This window comes from Pelobates fuscus, chromosome 2 (assembly GCF_036172605.1).
Source record: "Pelobates fuscus isolate aPelFus1 chromosome 2, aPelFus1.pri, whole genome shotgun sequence".
Taxonomy (NCBI): domain Eukaryota; kingdom Metazoa; phylum Chordata; class Amphibia; order Anura; family Pelobatidae; genus Pelobates; species Pelobates fuscus.
This window is the reverse complement of record NC_086318.1, coordinates 151,868,033-151,886,168: the sequence shown is the minus strand read 5'-3', so window position 1 is coordinate 151,886,168 and position 18,136 is coordinate 151,868,033. Positions and strand designations below refer to the sequence as shown.

At 40.3% G+C, this 18,136-nt stretch overlaps 1 protein-coding gene across 2 annotated transcripts in view; it reads left to right on the top strand.

Moving 5' to 3' along the window:
* DIS3L2 (DIS3 like 3'-5' exoribonuclease 2) overlaps positions 1–18,136 on the top strand; it is a 455,603-nt gene that overhangs the window by 317,611 nt on the left and 119,856 nt on the right. For both annotated transcript variants that reach the window (XM_063442837.1, XM_063442838.1), the window contains exons 11-13: positions 3,133–3,245; positions 8,204–8,311; positions 9,498–9,731. In XM_063442837.1, coding sequence (XP_063298907.1) covers positions 3,133–3,245; positions 8,204–8,311; positions 9,498–9,731 — 455 coding nt within the window. The remainder of the gene's footprint in view (positions 1–3,132; positions 3,246–8,203; positions 8,312–9,497; positions 9,732–18,136) is intronic.

Below are 18,136 nucleotides of genomic sequence, written 5' to 3'. Positions count from 1 at the left end.
AAAGTAATGCTAGTAGAGTCTTATCTGGTCAGAAGTGGAATATGTGCCTGAAATGTAGGGAGCAGATCCTTGGATATAGCTCAAATCTTATGAGACAAGGAGACAGTAGGACAACTATATAGTGTAGTAAGTCTTAGTGTTTAGAGAAATAAGAGGAAATGCTTAAAGGACCATTATAGGCACCCAGACCACTTTAGCTTATTGAAGTGGTCTTGGTGCCAGGTCCCCCAGGTTTTAACCCTGCAGCTCTAAACAGCAGTTTCTGAGAGTTTACATTGCCGGGTTAATACAGCCTCTAGTGTTTGTCTTTCTGACAGCCATTAGAGGCGCTTCTACGACGCTCAATGCGAAAGAAAGAAATGCTTTCATATGGGCCTTGCGCATTCAGCTCCACTCAGGATAACGCTGGATAGCGCTGGATAACGGTAAGTGGCTGAAGGGGATATTTTTTTTTTTATCCACATACTATTCTGGAGAAGACCACAACCACACCCACATCAAAGAGTATGATACTACTTCGTGCCAGCTATAGGCTGCATAAAATGCAAGTGCATATCTATAGACTTTAAACACAGGAATATAGTGTAGCGTAGACAGGTATAATATGTGTGAAGGATATGTTTGTTTATATTTAATTTTTTTGTATTGCATAACTTTTGAATCACTTCACATTGGACCAAGAGATACACCTTATATCCGCAGGCAGGGATTATACCGCCCAGGTGCACTAAAGTAGAGCTTACTGATGGCTCTATATTCTGTAAATATATCTCCTCTTATTTCTCTTAATAAGACTTACAAAAACTATATTGCTATCCTACTGTTTGTCTCCTTACATATTTGCTACATCCAAGAATCCTCCAAGGTGCTGCTCCCAAGTTTTATGCACAAACTGTCTGCCCAGAATACGTTCTATTTATCACAAAGAACTCTAGTGAAATTATTACATTATCCACAGCCCTGTTGCATTGATAGCTCCTACTGTTTGTCTATATGAAACACTGAGAACATTTAATAACTTGTTGACAATATGCAAGCCATAATGTATCTCAAGGAAATGCACATTTCAGTCGTCGTGTTCCCGAGGTAATAGCCCTTTCTGTGAGAGCAGGACCCTACACACACTACTCCTCACTGGATATCTTATTTGAATCATCTCATTGTCTTTAAAAAGCTACATTCTGTGGTGTGCACTTGGAGGTGCTCATACAATATGACCATTGCTAGTTACTTATATAACCTTTCAGGCTTTTTCTAAATTGTACTTGTTTCATGTCTAAAAATGCCAAGTTGTCATGTCAAGAGCTGAAACAAGTGTTAAGTAGCATTCCACTCAAAAATTTTTTTGCAAGTTACAGCATTTTCTATTTGTGTTTGTAGTTTTATATATGAATGAAAACTGATGTTTTTTTCATTCATTCTCTGACCTTTATTTTTGTACATCTTATTGCTTTAAAACGATTGAACGATGGGTGACAGTACTTCCTTTCTGCTGTACAGGAAAACTTAATTTAATTAGGGAGGCATATAAAACTTAACTTTGGGGGAAGGTGTCATACAGTTACACTTCAGATTCCTCCCACATTACCAAAATGTCAAATGACATATCGTTTATTTTTTAACAGTGAATACATTCTCCTTATGGCCCCTGCTTTTAAACATTGCTTCTCAATATTTCTAATGCAGTAATATAATCTGTTCATACTTGCATGCCTATTACACCTCTATGTGCTCATCCATAAAATACACATTTTTTTTATACATCAATTCTATGCATCATATTTTTAGATATTTATATTAGTTTTAAATAGTGTTGTTGTTTTTGTTGTTTTTTTAACTAGCCTAGGCAAAAATAAGGATTTAGTTAAAGTATATGATCATACATTGCATAAGCCTCACAACTCCAGTGTACCCCATTTTCAGTAGGTCCTAACCTAGAAACCTAATGCCTCCTCTTAAAAGATTAATCAATTTACTTGGGAAATCTTTTCTTCTGGGGCTCTCTGCAGTGCAAGGTTAATTAGTGCCCTGGTATGAGGTACCCGTGACAGGAAGGGATGCAAAACCTATGCTTTAGGGGTCTCCCTGCTATATTGGAGATGCGGTGGCAATATGGGACGGACATCTGGTGGATACTATGTCAACTTTGCCAATTCTACAAGATATTGAAGACGTCCAAGGCTTAATTGATGTTTTCTCATGATATCTGAGGGGCAGTTGGTGGAGGGATGAGTGAAGCCAATGTTAATGCTTGCTTAACATCCTCACGAGACCTGTTGGGAATTGGAGGGGTTAGGGAATTTCTATAGTGGAAGGGTTGTCATCAGTTGATCAATGATATATAAATTTGTTCATCAGCCACTCTTCGGATAGATTTTAATGCTAATGGCATACCTTGTTAGATTACCTATTTATGCAAATTCTGGGATGACCTTAAACAGCTGATATGTTTCAGATCTCGACGATGGATAGTTGGGTATCAGTGTTATTTGTTAATGCCTTCACAAGCTGTAATGATGGATATATAACATTCCGTTTTTGTAAAAACACATCTTGTCTTTTCAGTACTTTTTTTGGGGGGGGGGGGGGAGGGCCTGCATGTCCAATTCTGTTGATTTTCTCCTTTTTATTCAAGAAATATTACTGCAATTTTTCTTTGTCACTCCTTCCCCCGCTGCCTATTATGTTAGTCATCTTAAATTTGCATAAGAGTATACACTTTTTAAGCTCTTTTTCCTCAGTGTTATATTGCTCAGACTGTTAAGGATATTGATGAACGACTGCTGAGATCTGGAGCTAAAGGGCACACCGTTAATGCCTGTGGTTTCCTCAGTTGAGCTAATTAGCGGTCGGCATTCCATTGGGCATGGAAGTGGGAAAATGGTGTCAAAACTCTGCTGAACGTGTTAAAGACCAAATGTTAGGAAGCGTAGATCTCTTTGAAATGGTTTGCTTTCTTTTTAAAACTGCCAACCACATATTTAAATAAACATATGCTATAGGTTTGTTCCATTTTTTTTTTTTTTCCCTTTTGTGGTGCAAATAAACTTTGCAGTGTTTTTATACCATACTTCTGGGTTTTCTTGATTTGTGGCTAACAAATTTTCATGCACTCTGTTCTTTTCTATACAGGTAACTTTGAAGTGGGCGTTCATATTGCAGATGTAAGCTATTTTGTCAAGGAAGGAAGTTCTCTGGATCAGCTTGCCAGTGAGCGTGCCACCAGTGTGTATCTTGTTCAGAAGGTAACTAATTTGGTGTTAAATAGAGCTTAAATTTTACTTCTCAAATTTCCTCATGTAATTCAAACATTCTAATTTCTATAGATTGCCAAAATGAAATTCCAAAACAAATTGAACCATAGTGTATGTCATTCTTTTCATAAGCATTTGTAAAAATGTGCTATTGACCTAAAGTGCTCAGTGGGTCTTCAGGTAAGTACAGCTTGTACCAAAATCTAACGCTGTTTTATTTCCTTAAAGGGTTACTCCTAGCACCATGACCACTTCAATAATTAGAAGTGGCCATGGTACTTACAATCTTTATGTGCATCATTCTAAGCTGGCCAATATGAATTCTGGTGCCTATTTGTCATCTGTCATCAAATTAAAAATGAGGACACTTTTGTTTAGGTGCAATAAATCAAAACAGCATTTTTGAGAAAGGACAAGTAACTTGCCCTTCACGGGATCCCTCTCTCGTGTCTCCTATCAATCGCATATCAGACTGATCCCGTCCACATCCGTATTGGATATGCTGATCGGTTCCATCTGCACAAGATGTACTGCAAGCCTAGACTTAGTTTTTCTCGTTTGTGTTCTGGAGATATGAACTTTGATCACTCGCACACTGTGCCTAGGGAACATCAGCTACACCTCTTTTAATGGGGCCCAATGAAGGCCAAGACAATTGTTTGGAGTTGTTTCATCTCATGCAGAAGAAGCCTCTGTTTTGGATCTTGATTGCCCTTGTGGGTGGGATTAATCTTGTATGTAATTTGGCTACGGTTAACTCTAATGGCAAAAGTGAGAGAAGACCTGAGGGGGCAGTTGGTGAAGGACAAGTGAGTTGATCTGTTATCCATTTTTACTGTTCTCAAAAACTTATTTTTGGCTAACTGTTTTCATGGACAGATTGGAAGGCTTAACTCCATATTTAACTGCACTTGTCTTGCTGAAGGGCAAGAGGGATATATTTTTTTTTAGTTTATGGTTGCCTTGTGAACTAAAGAAAATAAGCTTACTTCTTCCATCATTTAATCTTCGTGCCAATATAAAAAAAACTAAAACCTCTAATATATACTTGAAATTTGTCATCCAATAAGAGATCTTGATACATATTAATCATTTTTTAAGACCAGCATTTAGGCAGGGTATTGCCATTGTGTTCATGCTGGAATAAGGGATTGTTGCAATTACTGGTCAAAGGCCATATGCACCCTTCTATATATTTAAAGGGACACAGTCGTCTCCAAAACAACTCTACCTTAATAAATCAGTTTCGGTGTATATATCATGCCCCTGCAGTCTCACTGCCTAATCTTCTGCCGTTTCGGAGATAAATCACTTTGTTTATGCAACCCTAGGCACACCTCCCTGCATGTGAATTAGTCTTCCTAAACACTTGCTGTTAAATCATCTAATGTTACTTTATTGCAATTTCTGTTAAATTTAGAACTTCTTATCTCCTGCAGTTAGTACTTTGCTAGACCTTTAAGGAGCTTCCCGTATGTAATTAAAATTCAATTTACAGAGCAGTAGAAACTTTTTCAATTTAAAATCTAATTGAAACTGAAACAATTTTTTTTTTCTTCATGCTTGTTGTCTGCCACAGCCAGTGGATGTGTGGCTATGGCTGCATAAACCAAAATAGGTGGCCTAACTCCTAAATATCAGAGAACTGAGCAGAGATGCAGCATGGGGCATGATGTGTACATCACCCAAACTGATCCATTAAGCACATACAATCTGCACATACAATCTGTAAACCTGCACAGTCTTCTAAGGAGGACATATGTTACAGCTCCGGAAAGTTTTTTTGATTTATTGGAAATAGTGTGGATGAATAAAATGTGCAGCATCACAGTTGTGCTATCTGATAAACCATTGTTCTCATGCTCTATTTCCTCTCCTCTCTGTATGATCAGTGAGTCATATGGCACAATAATGTGCATTGCATGGTGTATTATCCGAGGTTAAGCAAATCCCGGTGTCAGAAAAAGGTCAGTTAAATGCTTCACCTTTTTAGTTTAGTAAACAAGTTCTGGGATTCACAATAATTATTTTTCGTAAACTATGCAAACAGAACTTAAATTTAGACATTTTGAAAAGTCACTATAGGCACTCAGACCACTCAATCTTATTGAAGTGCTCTGGGTGCAATTACCTGGTCTAACTCCTGGGAAACTGCATGATTACGTTGCAGGGTTAAATGCACCTCTAGTAGCTATCTTCCTGGCCCCTAACAGAGTTTTAACATTGGACATCCTCAGACTTTGCTTAAGAATATCTAACTTCCCTATCAATTGCATTGGTTCAGTCGAACCTATGAGGAAGCTTAATTGTTCGGGACGTCGTATGAGGAGATGTTAGTGGTTTTTAACACTTTAATTCACTACCCGGGAACCTGCAAAAGTAGGGACAGGGACGCTTTAGGAATAGAAGTTTGTATTCCTAACATTAGAGTTCCTTTAAAATGGTGGTTTAGTTCAGTAAATTTTAAATATAAAACTTAAGGGGACACTATAGTTACTGCAAGAAGCCTGCAGGGACTGACTGTACTCACCAGAACAAACACTAAAAGCCGTAGTTGTTCTGGTAAACACGGTCAATTCAGCTCCACACCGGCCCTCCTAGTCTGAGATAATCAGAATTGACAATCTCAGCCAATTCAAATTGCTTTCTTATGGGATCCTCATTTCTGATATCCGCCAAGGAGGCAGATCAGGGGCAGAACCTGCAAAAGCAGACTGGAATAAAGGTAACATTTTACTATATTTAGGAGGGCCAGGGGGGCTATATAGTAATTTTAACACTATAGGGTCAGGAATACATGTTTATACTCATGACCCTATAGTGTTTCTTAATGGTTGAATATAAATTGTTTAAATTGTTATCCATCTGCTCTGTATCACCAGCTAGTTTTAACACACTTTTCATATTCAGTATTCAGTTGTAATTGGTATATAAACCCTCCAGTGTCTGATTAGTAGTTGTAGTATAGCAGTTTTGGTATACTCATTCTCTACGTTTATTTTGTTAGTTTTTATAGAATTAAGTTAATAGGAATGCAAACTGCTATCCCATGAAACCTTTAACAGTTTTGTGATGTTTATTTTTTTTCTTTTGTTAACCAGACTACTATTCCCGTTTTTAATCATGCCACTATTCACGTAGCAGAGATCTATTTCTGTGAGACTGTGATAAGCTGCTAAGCAAAACTGTATTGTTATTGTGGAAACTCCTTATCTTATTGCCTGTACAAATTGTTCATTTTTTAATATATATATATATTTTTTTAATTTTATATTCACTATGGATTGTAGTTTGCAGTATACTTGGTGTATGTGCATTTTTAAGCTGGTTAGCTTGAGTTTTGAAGCAGATATTGCTTATTAGCAACTAAATGAGATATTGTTGTGCAGTTTTGTGTCATTACTTTAAAATGTAGTTTTAGGACCAAATGTTCTATGGATTGACATGGATTTACACTATAGCATTGTTAGCTGAAATGCTATGTGATAGTGCTGCACTAAAACAGGTTTTGAACAGTTTAGTCAGTCAGTGCTAAGTTTTTGCGTGTATCAAGCTGCAGAACATTTACGTTCATATTCTGGTGGTCCGGAACTTTAGTGCTCCACAATTAGCTAGCTAGCCTTCAGAGGACAGTTCTGAGATAGACCAGTCCATCTGAAAGACGTCCTGTGTGGTGATATTGCTCAATTCGATCTGCATGTTTTTAATCACTGCTTCAAGACAGATTGATTTATGCTGTCCCATGAGTCATTGCTATAGAAAACTAGGTAATTTTGTATGTGGTCCAAGCCTCTGTGTCAACGGAATGATGTAAATGGCTAGTTTGTAGACCAACAGCTTTAGGGAACCTGTTGTGTTTATTATGTTAGTGTTACAATTCTGCCATAAAAAAAATAAATTTGTGGAGTCTATTTTTATCCCTGTCCAGTATGGGTTTTATGAAATTGTGGGGAGGATGTACAGATATGATTCAAATATGTAAGCAGAGAAAACAAAACGCCTATAGTGAACAGTGTAGTTGTTCTGGTATAGTCTGTCCCTGGAGACTTTTTACTGTAAACACTGCCTTTTCAGAGAAAATAAAGCGTTTACATTACAGCCTAGGAATACCTCAAGAGTCTACTCCTCAGCCACTAGATTGGGGGGGACACAACTTTTTTTAAAAATTTTATTTGTATTAAATTGTCTTACCTAACCACTAAGCACCCTATCAAAACAGTGGTGCTAACAGAAGAATTGGGCTTATTAACATCTGGAATGCATTTACTGCTGTACTCTCCCCGCCTAATTTGCCAAGAATCGCGATAACATTTAAAGGGGCACTATAGTGCCAGGAACACAAATATGTATTCCTGACACTATAGTTCTAAAACCACAGTTAAGGTGGTCTTGCTTTTATAACGACTTTAATTAAATGATTGTGACACAAACTTAATTTTTTTTTTTCTCTTTTTGAAATGGTGTCCCCAATCCATTCTGTTTTTTGTTTGATGCATTTAAAAAAGTTATAATATGACAACTGTTTTTTACTTTCATTGTGAAGAAAATGACACTATTATGGTACCCCTTGTCTAAGCTCTGATATTGTGGCATTGTTTCCACCTATCAATACCGTTTAACTCAAAGGTTTTTATTTCTTCATAGCCATGGCTTGATAACTGGGGCTTTCATTCCATAAATAAAGTAGTTAAGCAGGGGAGACATCAGCATTTGATTAGTTTTCAATTACATCCTGGGATACAGGTGTCTCTTACACATTTTAGAGGATACAAGGCTGAGAATTAAACCCATGAGTTTGACATACTGCAGATTAATCTTTTTCTATTGAGCCATCTGAACTGAATCTGAGTGGATTTATCATGAATTAAAGAACGGTTAAATCATTTGCATTGTAGGTATTGACATCAATTATTTTCCCACCTTGGTCACGGCATTTTTGTTCCCTTAAGGTGATCCCCATGCTGCCCAGGCTCCTGTGTGAGGAACTGTGTAGTCTTAATCCAATGACTGATAGACTAACCTTTTCTGTCATATGGAAGATGACTCCACAAGGCCAGGTAAGTATTTTTTATAATTTTATTTTATATAATTGCAAAGCCTGTATAGTAACAAAATGGTCAGTCTCCACCATCCATAAGCTATCTTTTGCATGTGTGAATATCCGATGAATACCCGAAGTAATGCATAACTTTACAAAGCTTCTGGGTTTGGCAACCCTCCCCACTACAGGTGCCTTATCAATGGTGTCCAGAAACCACTTAGAATTACTACTGTAATTCTATCAAACAGATCTGCCAGAATTGGGATATTTCAATGTAGTTGACAGAATGCATTTTTTTTTTTTAATAGAAGATGTAACTGTTGGATAAATATTTTTCCTTAAAGAAAAATAAAATGGCAGTCCTTCAGGAACTCTGCTGCAACATGAAACAAACAATTTTTGTTCTTTACAAAGAACATTGGAATCCTAGTCATTTGTATTAGTGTGATCAAGTGAATCCCTTCATAAGGAGTGGGGAAAAAGATTTAAAAGAAAAAAAAAAATGAAATTGGCAGTCTGTTGCTTTAGATGCCAGTCTGCTCCTTCCTGTCTGTGTAGACAACCAAGGGCTTCATTTATTTTTATAATATTATAGTAATCACAGGGGTACAGCCTATAGACATGTAAGAGTCCGCAGCCATCATCAATGCAAATCAAATCTCCCTCCATGGGCACTTGCAGGCTTGTATAGTGGAGGGGCTGGGTGACTCTGGACCTTCACCTCTGCCTGGTCTTTCGGTATTTTCAGTCTGCTGGTGCGTTGCTGCGATTTACCACACCAATGCTTTCATAGCACATAGTGCTGGGTCTCACAAGAAGAGCCTGCACCTGGCAGAGGTAAACGTTGATGGAGTAACACCGTACCAAAACGTAGTGTAATGTTCCCCCCCTCCCTGGCCAGAGGTAGGAAGCAGGGATGGGGGAATAAACTTATAATTGAAAATATGCACTATTCACACAATGTGTCCATAATATACAAACACTGGACTTCCTAAACATACTCTTACTACAACCCCTGTACACACACTCTCACTACAACCAGTATACATTTATTGTCTATCTCTGTTTCTCTTGGTGTTTCTTATATTCGGGTGAAAGTGGTTTTTTTTTTTTTTTTGTTTTTTTTTTTTTTTAAATTGTTATTCTGCTATAGATATGTATTTAGCTTGAGCAATTTTTAATGGCAATGCTTGCTTCTACAGATTCTGGATGAGTGGTTTGGCCGAAGCGTCATCCGTTCCTGTGTGAAGCTGAGTTACGATCATGCACAAAGTATGATTGAGGGTCCCCACCAGCTAATCAGTGCTAATGAACTGCCACCAGTGTCAGCTGATCACACAATCGATGAAATCCACCAGGCTGTGTTAAACCTCCATCATATTGCTAAAAATCTGCGTAAACAGCGTTTTGACGAGGGTGCTCTTAGGTTGGATCAGGTAAGCATCCACATGAAATTGTATCACGGTTCTTGCGTTTGTTTTTATTCCCTTTATAATTTAAATATCTAAAGTGGCAAGATTCTCTTTGAACACTTCTCACAGGCTTACTAAAGTGGTAAAAAAAAAATAATAATCTTGAGGACTATACTTATGTTTACTTATTAAGCTTAATTGGTGATAAATGCATAGCACCTATATTGTTGCCCTTTCACTCTGCATATTTGTGTTTTATACTGGTGTCTGCATAACACAAGACATTACCATTGCTTGGTGAAGCTGTAAATAGACCTCATTTTAAAGAAGAGTATGGGTTATACTACAAATGATTTCCTTTTAAGATTCCATGGCATCTGTTACTCGCACATATATTTAAATGTTAACCTGTGTATAAACATTAGCTTGTAAGTGTTACATCGCAGAATGATTTCCCTTTTGTGTACTTGTGCTCGGTTAATGACAGATGCAGTCTCATGACATGCCGGTCAATGCACTTTTCAGCTGCTTGTTTGTACATTTCCATTTCTAAGAATTACCTTTTAATCTTCTGGACAACATTTATTCTATGGTTTTGTGTCTGTCTTGTGGAGAAAAAGTTTACTTGCTCTGTGGCTATATAGCTTCTAGCTGACTGGTCAGAGATCCCAACAATCAAAATGGGATTTCAGGAAATAAAGTCTTCAACTGTGGGTCTTGCTTTACAATCTAGTTTACACAAACCACAAAAGTTTCTGAGAACCCCAGTTTGTCTCCTATTTAGTGATGTCGGCTATATGCATTAAGAATTCAGTTACAATATTACATCTGCAATTATAAAATTAACTCCTCTCTTTTTTTTTTTTTTTTTAATTCTTTATTTTAGTAGTGCAGATAGACACAATATTTCGACAAGCGCCACAACAGCGTATTTCAAGTTTCTTACATGGTATACAGTGGCATGAAAATTTGCACAATTTTTATATTTAACAGCTTACTAGACAGGCTTATGATTGATTTCGTTATGTTAAGATTATGTAGAGTATATGGTGTTACATTCCTGAGGGGTAGTAACATTTATCCATATGCAAGGATTATAATTGTTTGAATTCTTGCTTTAGTGCAGAAACAAGTACGGTAAAAAGCAACGTTTAACAGGCTTATGGCATAGATAGTTACTGCACATATTGTTAAGTTAGGTGTTGAGTTAGCCTAATGCACTTGTCTGGAAAGAGTATGCAGAGGAGTGACTGAGGGTGCAGACAGGACATGTGCAATCGTAATTTTAGCAAAGCTATTCAATTAGGTTCATGCTGAGTTTGGCAATGTTGCATGCTATGTTATGTTACATTTATGCTAGGGTGTAAATCACTTAAAAATACGTGAGAGACATAAAGGCATTAGCAACAGACAATAAGCTCTAAAGGGTAGCTTTTAAAGTTTCCACCCCAAGGAGATCCCATGTCAGCCAGGTGAGGATCAGCATGTATATGCCAGGTCCTCCTTTTTCATATACAGTGACTCTTCCAGGATCAACGGTTAGGTGACTGCTTTAATACTTGCAGACTCTTTGAGTGCTCATGGAGGAGGGAGATGGACTCGTTGTGGGTAGTCCAGTCGGGTGCTTGCTTTGGGATGTCCCAGCAGTTTGCTAGGAGCAGCATGGCGGCTATGTGCGGTCAGTCCTTGTTGCGGCCCCCTTGTGGTGAGCTGTGCGGTGTGGCAGGTTAGGCCGGTGTGCGGTAGGGTTGTCGCACTCTGTTCTTGCTAGTCCCCGGCTTGCCAGGCGTTCGTGCTGCTTCTCTTTGGTCAGGTATGTGAGGTCTCGGCACTTACGCGCTGCTCCCGCTGAGATCAAGTCTGCAATCCGCTTGTGCGGCGTCTGGGTAGATGGGTGCATCCAGCGCTTGCCATGAGGTCCCCGCCATTTTGGAAGTGGCCGCCATGTACTGGGTCTGCTCCGAGCGCTGATGTTGTGGCACTCCGATGGGCTCTAGGGTGGGGACCGGGATCACCCCCGCCGGTCCAGAGGGGGGGGGGAACAGGGCCAGACCCGCCTAGCCTCGCGTTTTTGCCTTACCACCGGTGGGCAGGATAGCTGGGCGGCGGCCGTCCACCCCGCTCACCGCCCGAGCGGCCCCCATCTTGTGCGACAGGGATCGCCCCTCCGAGGGACTGAAACTTTGCAGCGAGCCTCTCCCCGGGACCAGGGTGGCTTCTCACGCCGGGTAACAGCTGCCGGTCTCCAGGTAAGCGTTTGGTTGGTATTTAGGGGCTTAAAAGTGGAGACTTTTGCAGGAGCCACACCAGTGTGCGACCATTCAGCCTGGCAGTCCGGCCCCGCCCCCCTCAACTCCTCTCTTGAAGCGTTTCTAGTCCTAGTGTTTATCAACCGATGCATAACCGTATTAATCTCTGCAAATCCAATGCTTTCCCACAGGGAAAGTATTGGATTGGCTAAAATCGGCACAAGGGCGGTGCCAAATGCCGTTTTGGCCAATCAGGCCCTGCTCATAGAGATGCATTGAATCAATTCATCTCTATAAAGAAAATGGGGACGCTGAACGGCAGGGCTGGTTACTGTGCAGCCCTGATCCAGGAAGCCCCTCCAGTGGCCATCTAAGGAGTGGCCACTTGGAGTTGTCCCTAGGGGCAATGTAAACACTGCCTTTTCTATTAACTAAATTACTGTAGAAATTAAGAGTTTGACACACAGTGTATATGCAATTCTGCAAAGGCTTTTATTTTTTATAATTGTATAAAGTGCTAGGCAGTGTTGGTTTTATAGCTACATTAAGTGGTATCTAATACACACATTTTTGGGTTCCATTTCTTCCACCCTACCCCCACTGTCTTTTGACAAGTTATATGCTTAGAATTATTGCATAGCTATGAATACAACGGTCATTTGTATCTTATATTTGTGTTCAGGGATGGACTGACAGTGCCTCAGGCCCCCAGACAAAATTAGAACCTGGGCCCCCTGCAGATCAATATATGCTGGTATACATGATAGTATAGATGTATTGTGTATTTAATTATATGTGCATGTATAGTGAATGCATGCTTCTGTTTGTATAATCACTGTGAGCCCTGGTGTAAGTTAATATATGTATATTTGTGTGTAGTATCAGGATCCGTGGACTCAGTATGTTTAAATACATATTTTTCTTTTTCTTTTTTTTTTTTCTAAATAGGGTAGTATTTATGTGTAAGTGTAGCATGGCAGTATGTATAAGGGAGTTTTGGTGAAAAATGGCAATGTCTCTGAATGAGGCATGCAGGCATCCAAATTTTGGGTCTTGACTTACTAACCATGTGCTAAAGGTTACGAGACACCTTACACTATAGTCACCAGAACAACTACAGCGTATTGTAGTTGTTCTGGTGTGTATAGCCAGTCCCTGCAGGCATTTCAATGTTAACCCTGCCTTTTCAGATAAAAGGCAGTGCTTACATTGCTGACTAGGGACACCTCCAGGCTACTAGGTGCTTACTCGGTAAGTGATGGGCAATGAGCAGCTCTGATGATTAGTGTCTCCATGCTCTGCATCTGAGTCGATGCTAATTGGCGTTAGCAGTGTTTTGCTGTGTGTGCACTTTAGCTTCCCAATGCTTTCCTTTGAGAAAGCATTGGTAAGGCATAGATCGTCAATTTTGATTATTGCAGAACATGGGCTGAGCCAGCGCCGGCTGAACTGGAATGAAGGTAAGTTTATTACCTTTTTAAACGGGAAAAGGGGGTGCCGGTGACGCTTTAGGGTCAGAAATACAAGTTACATCAGTGTGTGTATGCAAGGGCATATTTATTGTGGATCTGAATGTTTGTAAATGCAAGACCAAATTAACATGTAGTTAGTGTGTGAACCCAGGTTTGCATGTGTGGAAAGTGAGTGTTCGTGAAAGCAGGGGCATGTAGTGGATATAGTGCGGAAAATTAGTGGGGACAGGGGTAATAGAAGCCAGTAAGTGTTCAGGGGAGTGACAGGGGCTGTAATGGGTGCAGAGAACAATGGAGGCTACAGAGGGTAATAGGAGCTTTAGTATATGCAATGGTTAGTAGGGGCTGCAGTGAGTGCTGGGTATAATAGGGTCTGTAGAGGGTTACATGGGCTTTAGTCTGTGCAGGGGGTTTAGGGGTTGTATTTAGTGCAGTTGCTGTAGTGGGTGCAAGGGATAAGGCTTGTTGTGGGTTTAGGGGTTGTAGTGGGTGCAGAGGGTTATAGGGGCTCTAGTTGGTATAGGGGTTGTAGTGTCTGTAGTGAGTAATAGGGGTTGTAGTATGTGTAGGGGGTGATGGCGGGGAGAGGTTTGAGGGGGTGGAAAGATAAGAGCTGTGAAAAAAAAGTTAAATAATGTTCTCCCCCTCCCTAAGCCTTACCTTTGTCTATAGAGGGGGGAATCCTTATACCTGGTGGTCCGGTGGCAGAATAAACTTGTTTGCACCCCTGGTGTGTGCAGGCAGTCCCACCTCCTCCTCGCAATGCAAGTGTCCCGAAGAGCTCCCTCTCTGGTCCGCCATAGAACTGCAGAGGGGGCAGGCTGCCTGTATACTGATAGAGCAGATACGCACGGCTCAGTTGCAGGCAGCCTGCATGGTGTGCTCCTCTCACTGTAGAGGCTCTGCTCCTGGAGCCTCTGCCAATTTATTTTAGGCCAGATGCTGCACTAGACAGACACAGTGAGAGGCAACCTGGAGGGTCTTTGATAAGGCCCCTGGGCTGTCTGTCGGTGTGCTACAAAGCTCTCCGCTGCGGCCGACCAAGGGGGTAACTTATTTAATGACTGGGTATAAATTTAAAGTGCTACTGTAGTGCCAGGAATACAAAGCTGTATTGCTGGCACTACTGATCCCTCTGCCCTCCTTCCCGGTAAATGGTTTATTTACTTACCTTATCCCAGCGTCCCTTGGCGCTAGGTTCAACCTCCACCCCCTCCTCCGTTCCGCGACAAGCAAATGCTGCGCACGTTAATTTAATGCTTTCCTATGGGGAAAATCTGACGCTGGAGGTCTTCATGCAGAGCGATAATGGACCAAAAGTCCGTTACGATTCTGGAAACGCCCCCAGTGGCTGTCTGGTAAAAAATACAAATAGTAAATATAAACCAAACACAATACCAAATTATCAAGAGAAATATGAAATACGTGTTTTATCATAAAAAGTAGGAAGCTAGAAAAACTGTGTTACTAGCAACCTCAAGATCAATTAATAATCAATTGGTAGATTGCTGGAAATATGCACTGAGCCCAATTATTAAGAATCTGTAGTGTTTCTTAGGAGATGTTGGTGAAATGAAAACTGGCAATGTCAGGTGACGATATAACACAGTGTATGCTATAAAGCAGTAAAATACAGTTGTTACAATTATCCCTGAAAGGAAATGCTAGAATCATTGACATAAGGCTCTTAAAGGAGCACTATATGGTCAGGAACACAAACATGTGTTCCTGACCCTATAGGGTTAAAAACCACCATCTAGCCACCCTGGCCCCCTCTTGCCTCCCTAAATATAGTAAATCTTACTTGTATTCAAGCCTGAAGTTGCTGGCTTTGTCTCAGTTTCCTTTTTGACCTGCCTGCTGACATCAGCCGAAGTGGTAGCCTGATCCAATCTCAATGCATCTCCATAGGATTGGCTGAGACTGAATTGTGCTGGCAAACACAGCCCTGGCCATTTAGCATCTCCTCATAGAGATGCATTGAAGCAATGAATCTCTATGAGGAAAGTTCAGTGTCTGCATGCAGAGGGAGGAGACACTGAATGTTTGGATGCATTTTAGGCAGCTATGACCCAGGAAGGATCTCGAACAGCCATCTGAGGAGTGGCAAGGGAAGTTATCACTAGGCTGTAATGTAAAGACTGCATTTTCTCTGAAAAGACAGTGTTTACAGCAAAAAAAACCTGAAGGTAAGGATTCTACTCACCAGAACAAATTCAATAAGCTGTAGTTGTTCTGGTGACAATAGTGTCCCTTTAACTCAAGCAGAGAACTCAATGAGCGCAAAATCGCTAAAAAAAAAAAATAGATCATCCTAAATGGTGCTATGAACAAGTTGCAAACTTTTAAGCTGTGCCTTCGAGGGCACCTATTCTGTGTCAAAGTACTGTCTACTAATCCGAAGTTGGCACAATTAGGAAAAAAATACTACAAACGTGCCCTGCATGTGGCTCTGGTAAGTCCTCATGTCCAAGGTCTAATTTCTATGAAGAGTTTTTAGATAATTAGAATTTTATTCCTAGAGTTTAGTGCAGAGCCACGACGCGCGTTTCACCGGTCAGGCGGCTCTTCAAAGAAGATGTAGTTCACAACATCTGGAGTACGTAAGGTTGCCACCCCTATACTAGAAGAATAGCTTTTAAATATATTGGTGGCAAAAAATCTCTAAGATAAACTATGGGGTTGAATTAATGAAATGTGGAGAAAGTTACCTTGAAAGCTTTAACTGCTTCTCCAACTCTAGAAAGGAACTCTTCTCGCATTATCTCAATCACTTACTATGAGTGGACCTGCTGTAAAGTTGTAAACGCATCATGACTATCAAATGTGCAGCTCTCTGCAGCTCTCTGCAGAGCCGTGGTCCACTTGTGCCTAGTTCACAGCTCACTCCTCCCTGGAAAGAAAGCTCCAACTAAGTGAAACTTGATAGAAGTCAGAGGTAGAGTTACAAGATCCAGAGATGGCATTTGTGTGCATATATATTATGTGGCTTAAATTTAGCATTATCTTATGACTGCTGGATCTACCTGGTTGATATTTTGAGAAAGCATCTTGACTTTTTTTTTTTTTTTTCTCTCTTCTGTATGTGTCACTGGTGGAACCGCAGGCACCGTGCGGGCAGCCGGTAGGGAGTGAGAGAGGACCCGGGAGCTTAGCCTGCTGCTCCGTCGGGTCCTTCTCTCGCAAGCGTGGAGCATTGCCGCAGTTACCACAGCAACTCTCCGGATTTTGGGAGAATGAACCCTGGAGCTGCGGGCTAGAGTTTGCTCTCACCACTGCGACCACCTGGGTTTCCCCACAGACCACCAGGGATTGAGAAATGTATTTTTATAAAAAAAAAATAAAATATATAGATATAGATATCTATATCTCCATCCCACTACCCTCCTCACCACACATTCGCACACTTTCAGTGCCCCCCCATACACAGCACCACACACATACACTGCCTTCACACACTGCACCACACATATACACATTGCCCCACACTGCCCCCCATGCACAAATTGCTCAACACACACACTGAACCTTTCAAATGCACTAGACTCCTCATACACACACACCACTGCACCTATGCACTACTACAGCCCCATTTCCCAGCAGACCCCAGTTAAGTTGTCAAACTATTCTTAAACGGTTTGACTACTTACTCTGGGAGGGGATCCTGGCACTTCTGGCACCATAACCACTACAGAGCTGTAGTGGTTATTGTGCATGGATTATTTCTTTAAATAATCTATAAGTGCCCCTCCTGAGATCAGGCTCTGGATCCGCCACTGCTATGTTTACCATGTTTTTCATTTCAGCCTTTTCAGAGCACAATGTGTTTGTTTGTATCTGTATATTTCTGTTGTAAATTTGCTAGCCTACATGTTGGTGACCTTTAGGACCATAACAATGTAGCTTTGTGCACTTACCTCACCTTTAAAAGATTTTACTGATTTTTAAAATCTGCCAGAAGAGGATTTAATATCATTGCACAGATATGACACACTTGAATTTTGACAGGAATATTGAGTTTTTCAGCATTTGATTCTAGTGGTATTGAATATTTGCACACCCTCTTAACTCTTAAGGCGTTAACCCCTTTGTGGGTGTTGCATGTATTATCTTAACTGGCACTTAATTGCCATATCTTTTATTTCAAACCCATAACCCAGCCTTTTTGGAATGGTTTAGCCAGACAATGCTAGTCAAAATATTTCTACCTGTCATGCTAATTATTATTATTTTTTTTAAATTACATTTTTGGAAATGAAGGAGTTACCTGTTGTGCTTGACAGGCTTTAGTTTAACACAAATTAAGTCTTCCCTGAGGGTTCAGCCTCACTCTGTACTTGAACCTGCCTCTGCTGCTCATCTATTACATCATGCCTTACTCATTTTAGCTTAAATGCCTTGTAAAAAACACAGCAAAATGACACTGTTCTTAAAAACAAAAGCCATGCCTCATTTCCTCAGCGTGTTGGAAAACGAGGCACCAGGTACAAGAACAGAGTGTTTAACAGTACAAAACTATCAGTGTACCAAGTTCAAGGCTCCTCACTTAGAACCAATTACTTCAGGGCTCATGAAGTCCTCTCTTCTAGCTCATGTGGAGCATGCAGATGAATTGATCTAGAACAGTAAACACACCAGCCAAACCTTGGAAAGTAATGGCTCACGGTTTCTTGATTATAAATTGTGTAATTTTTAAAAAAAATTTTTT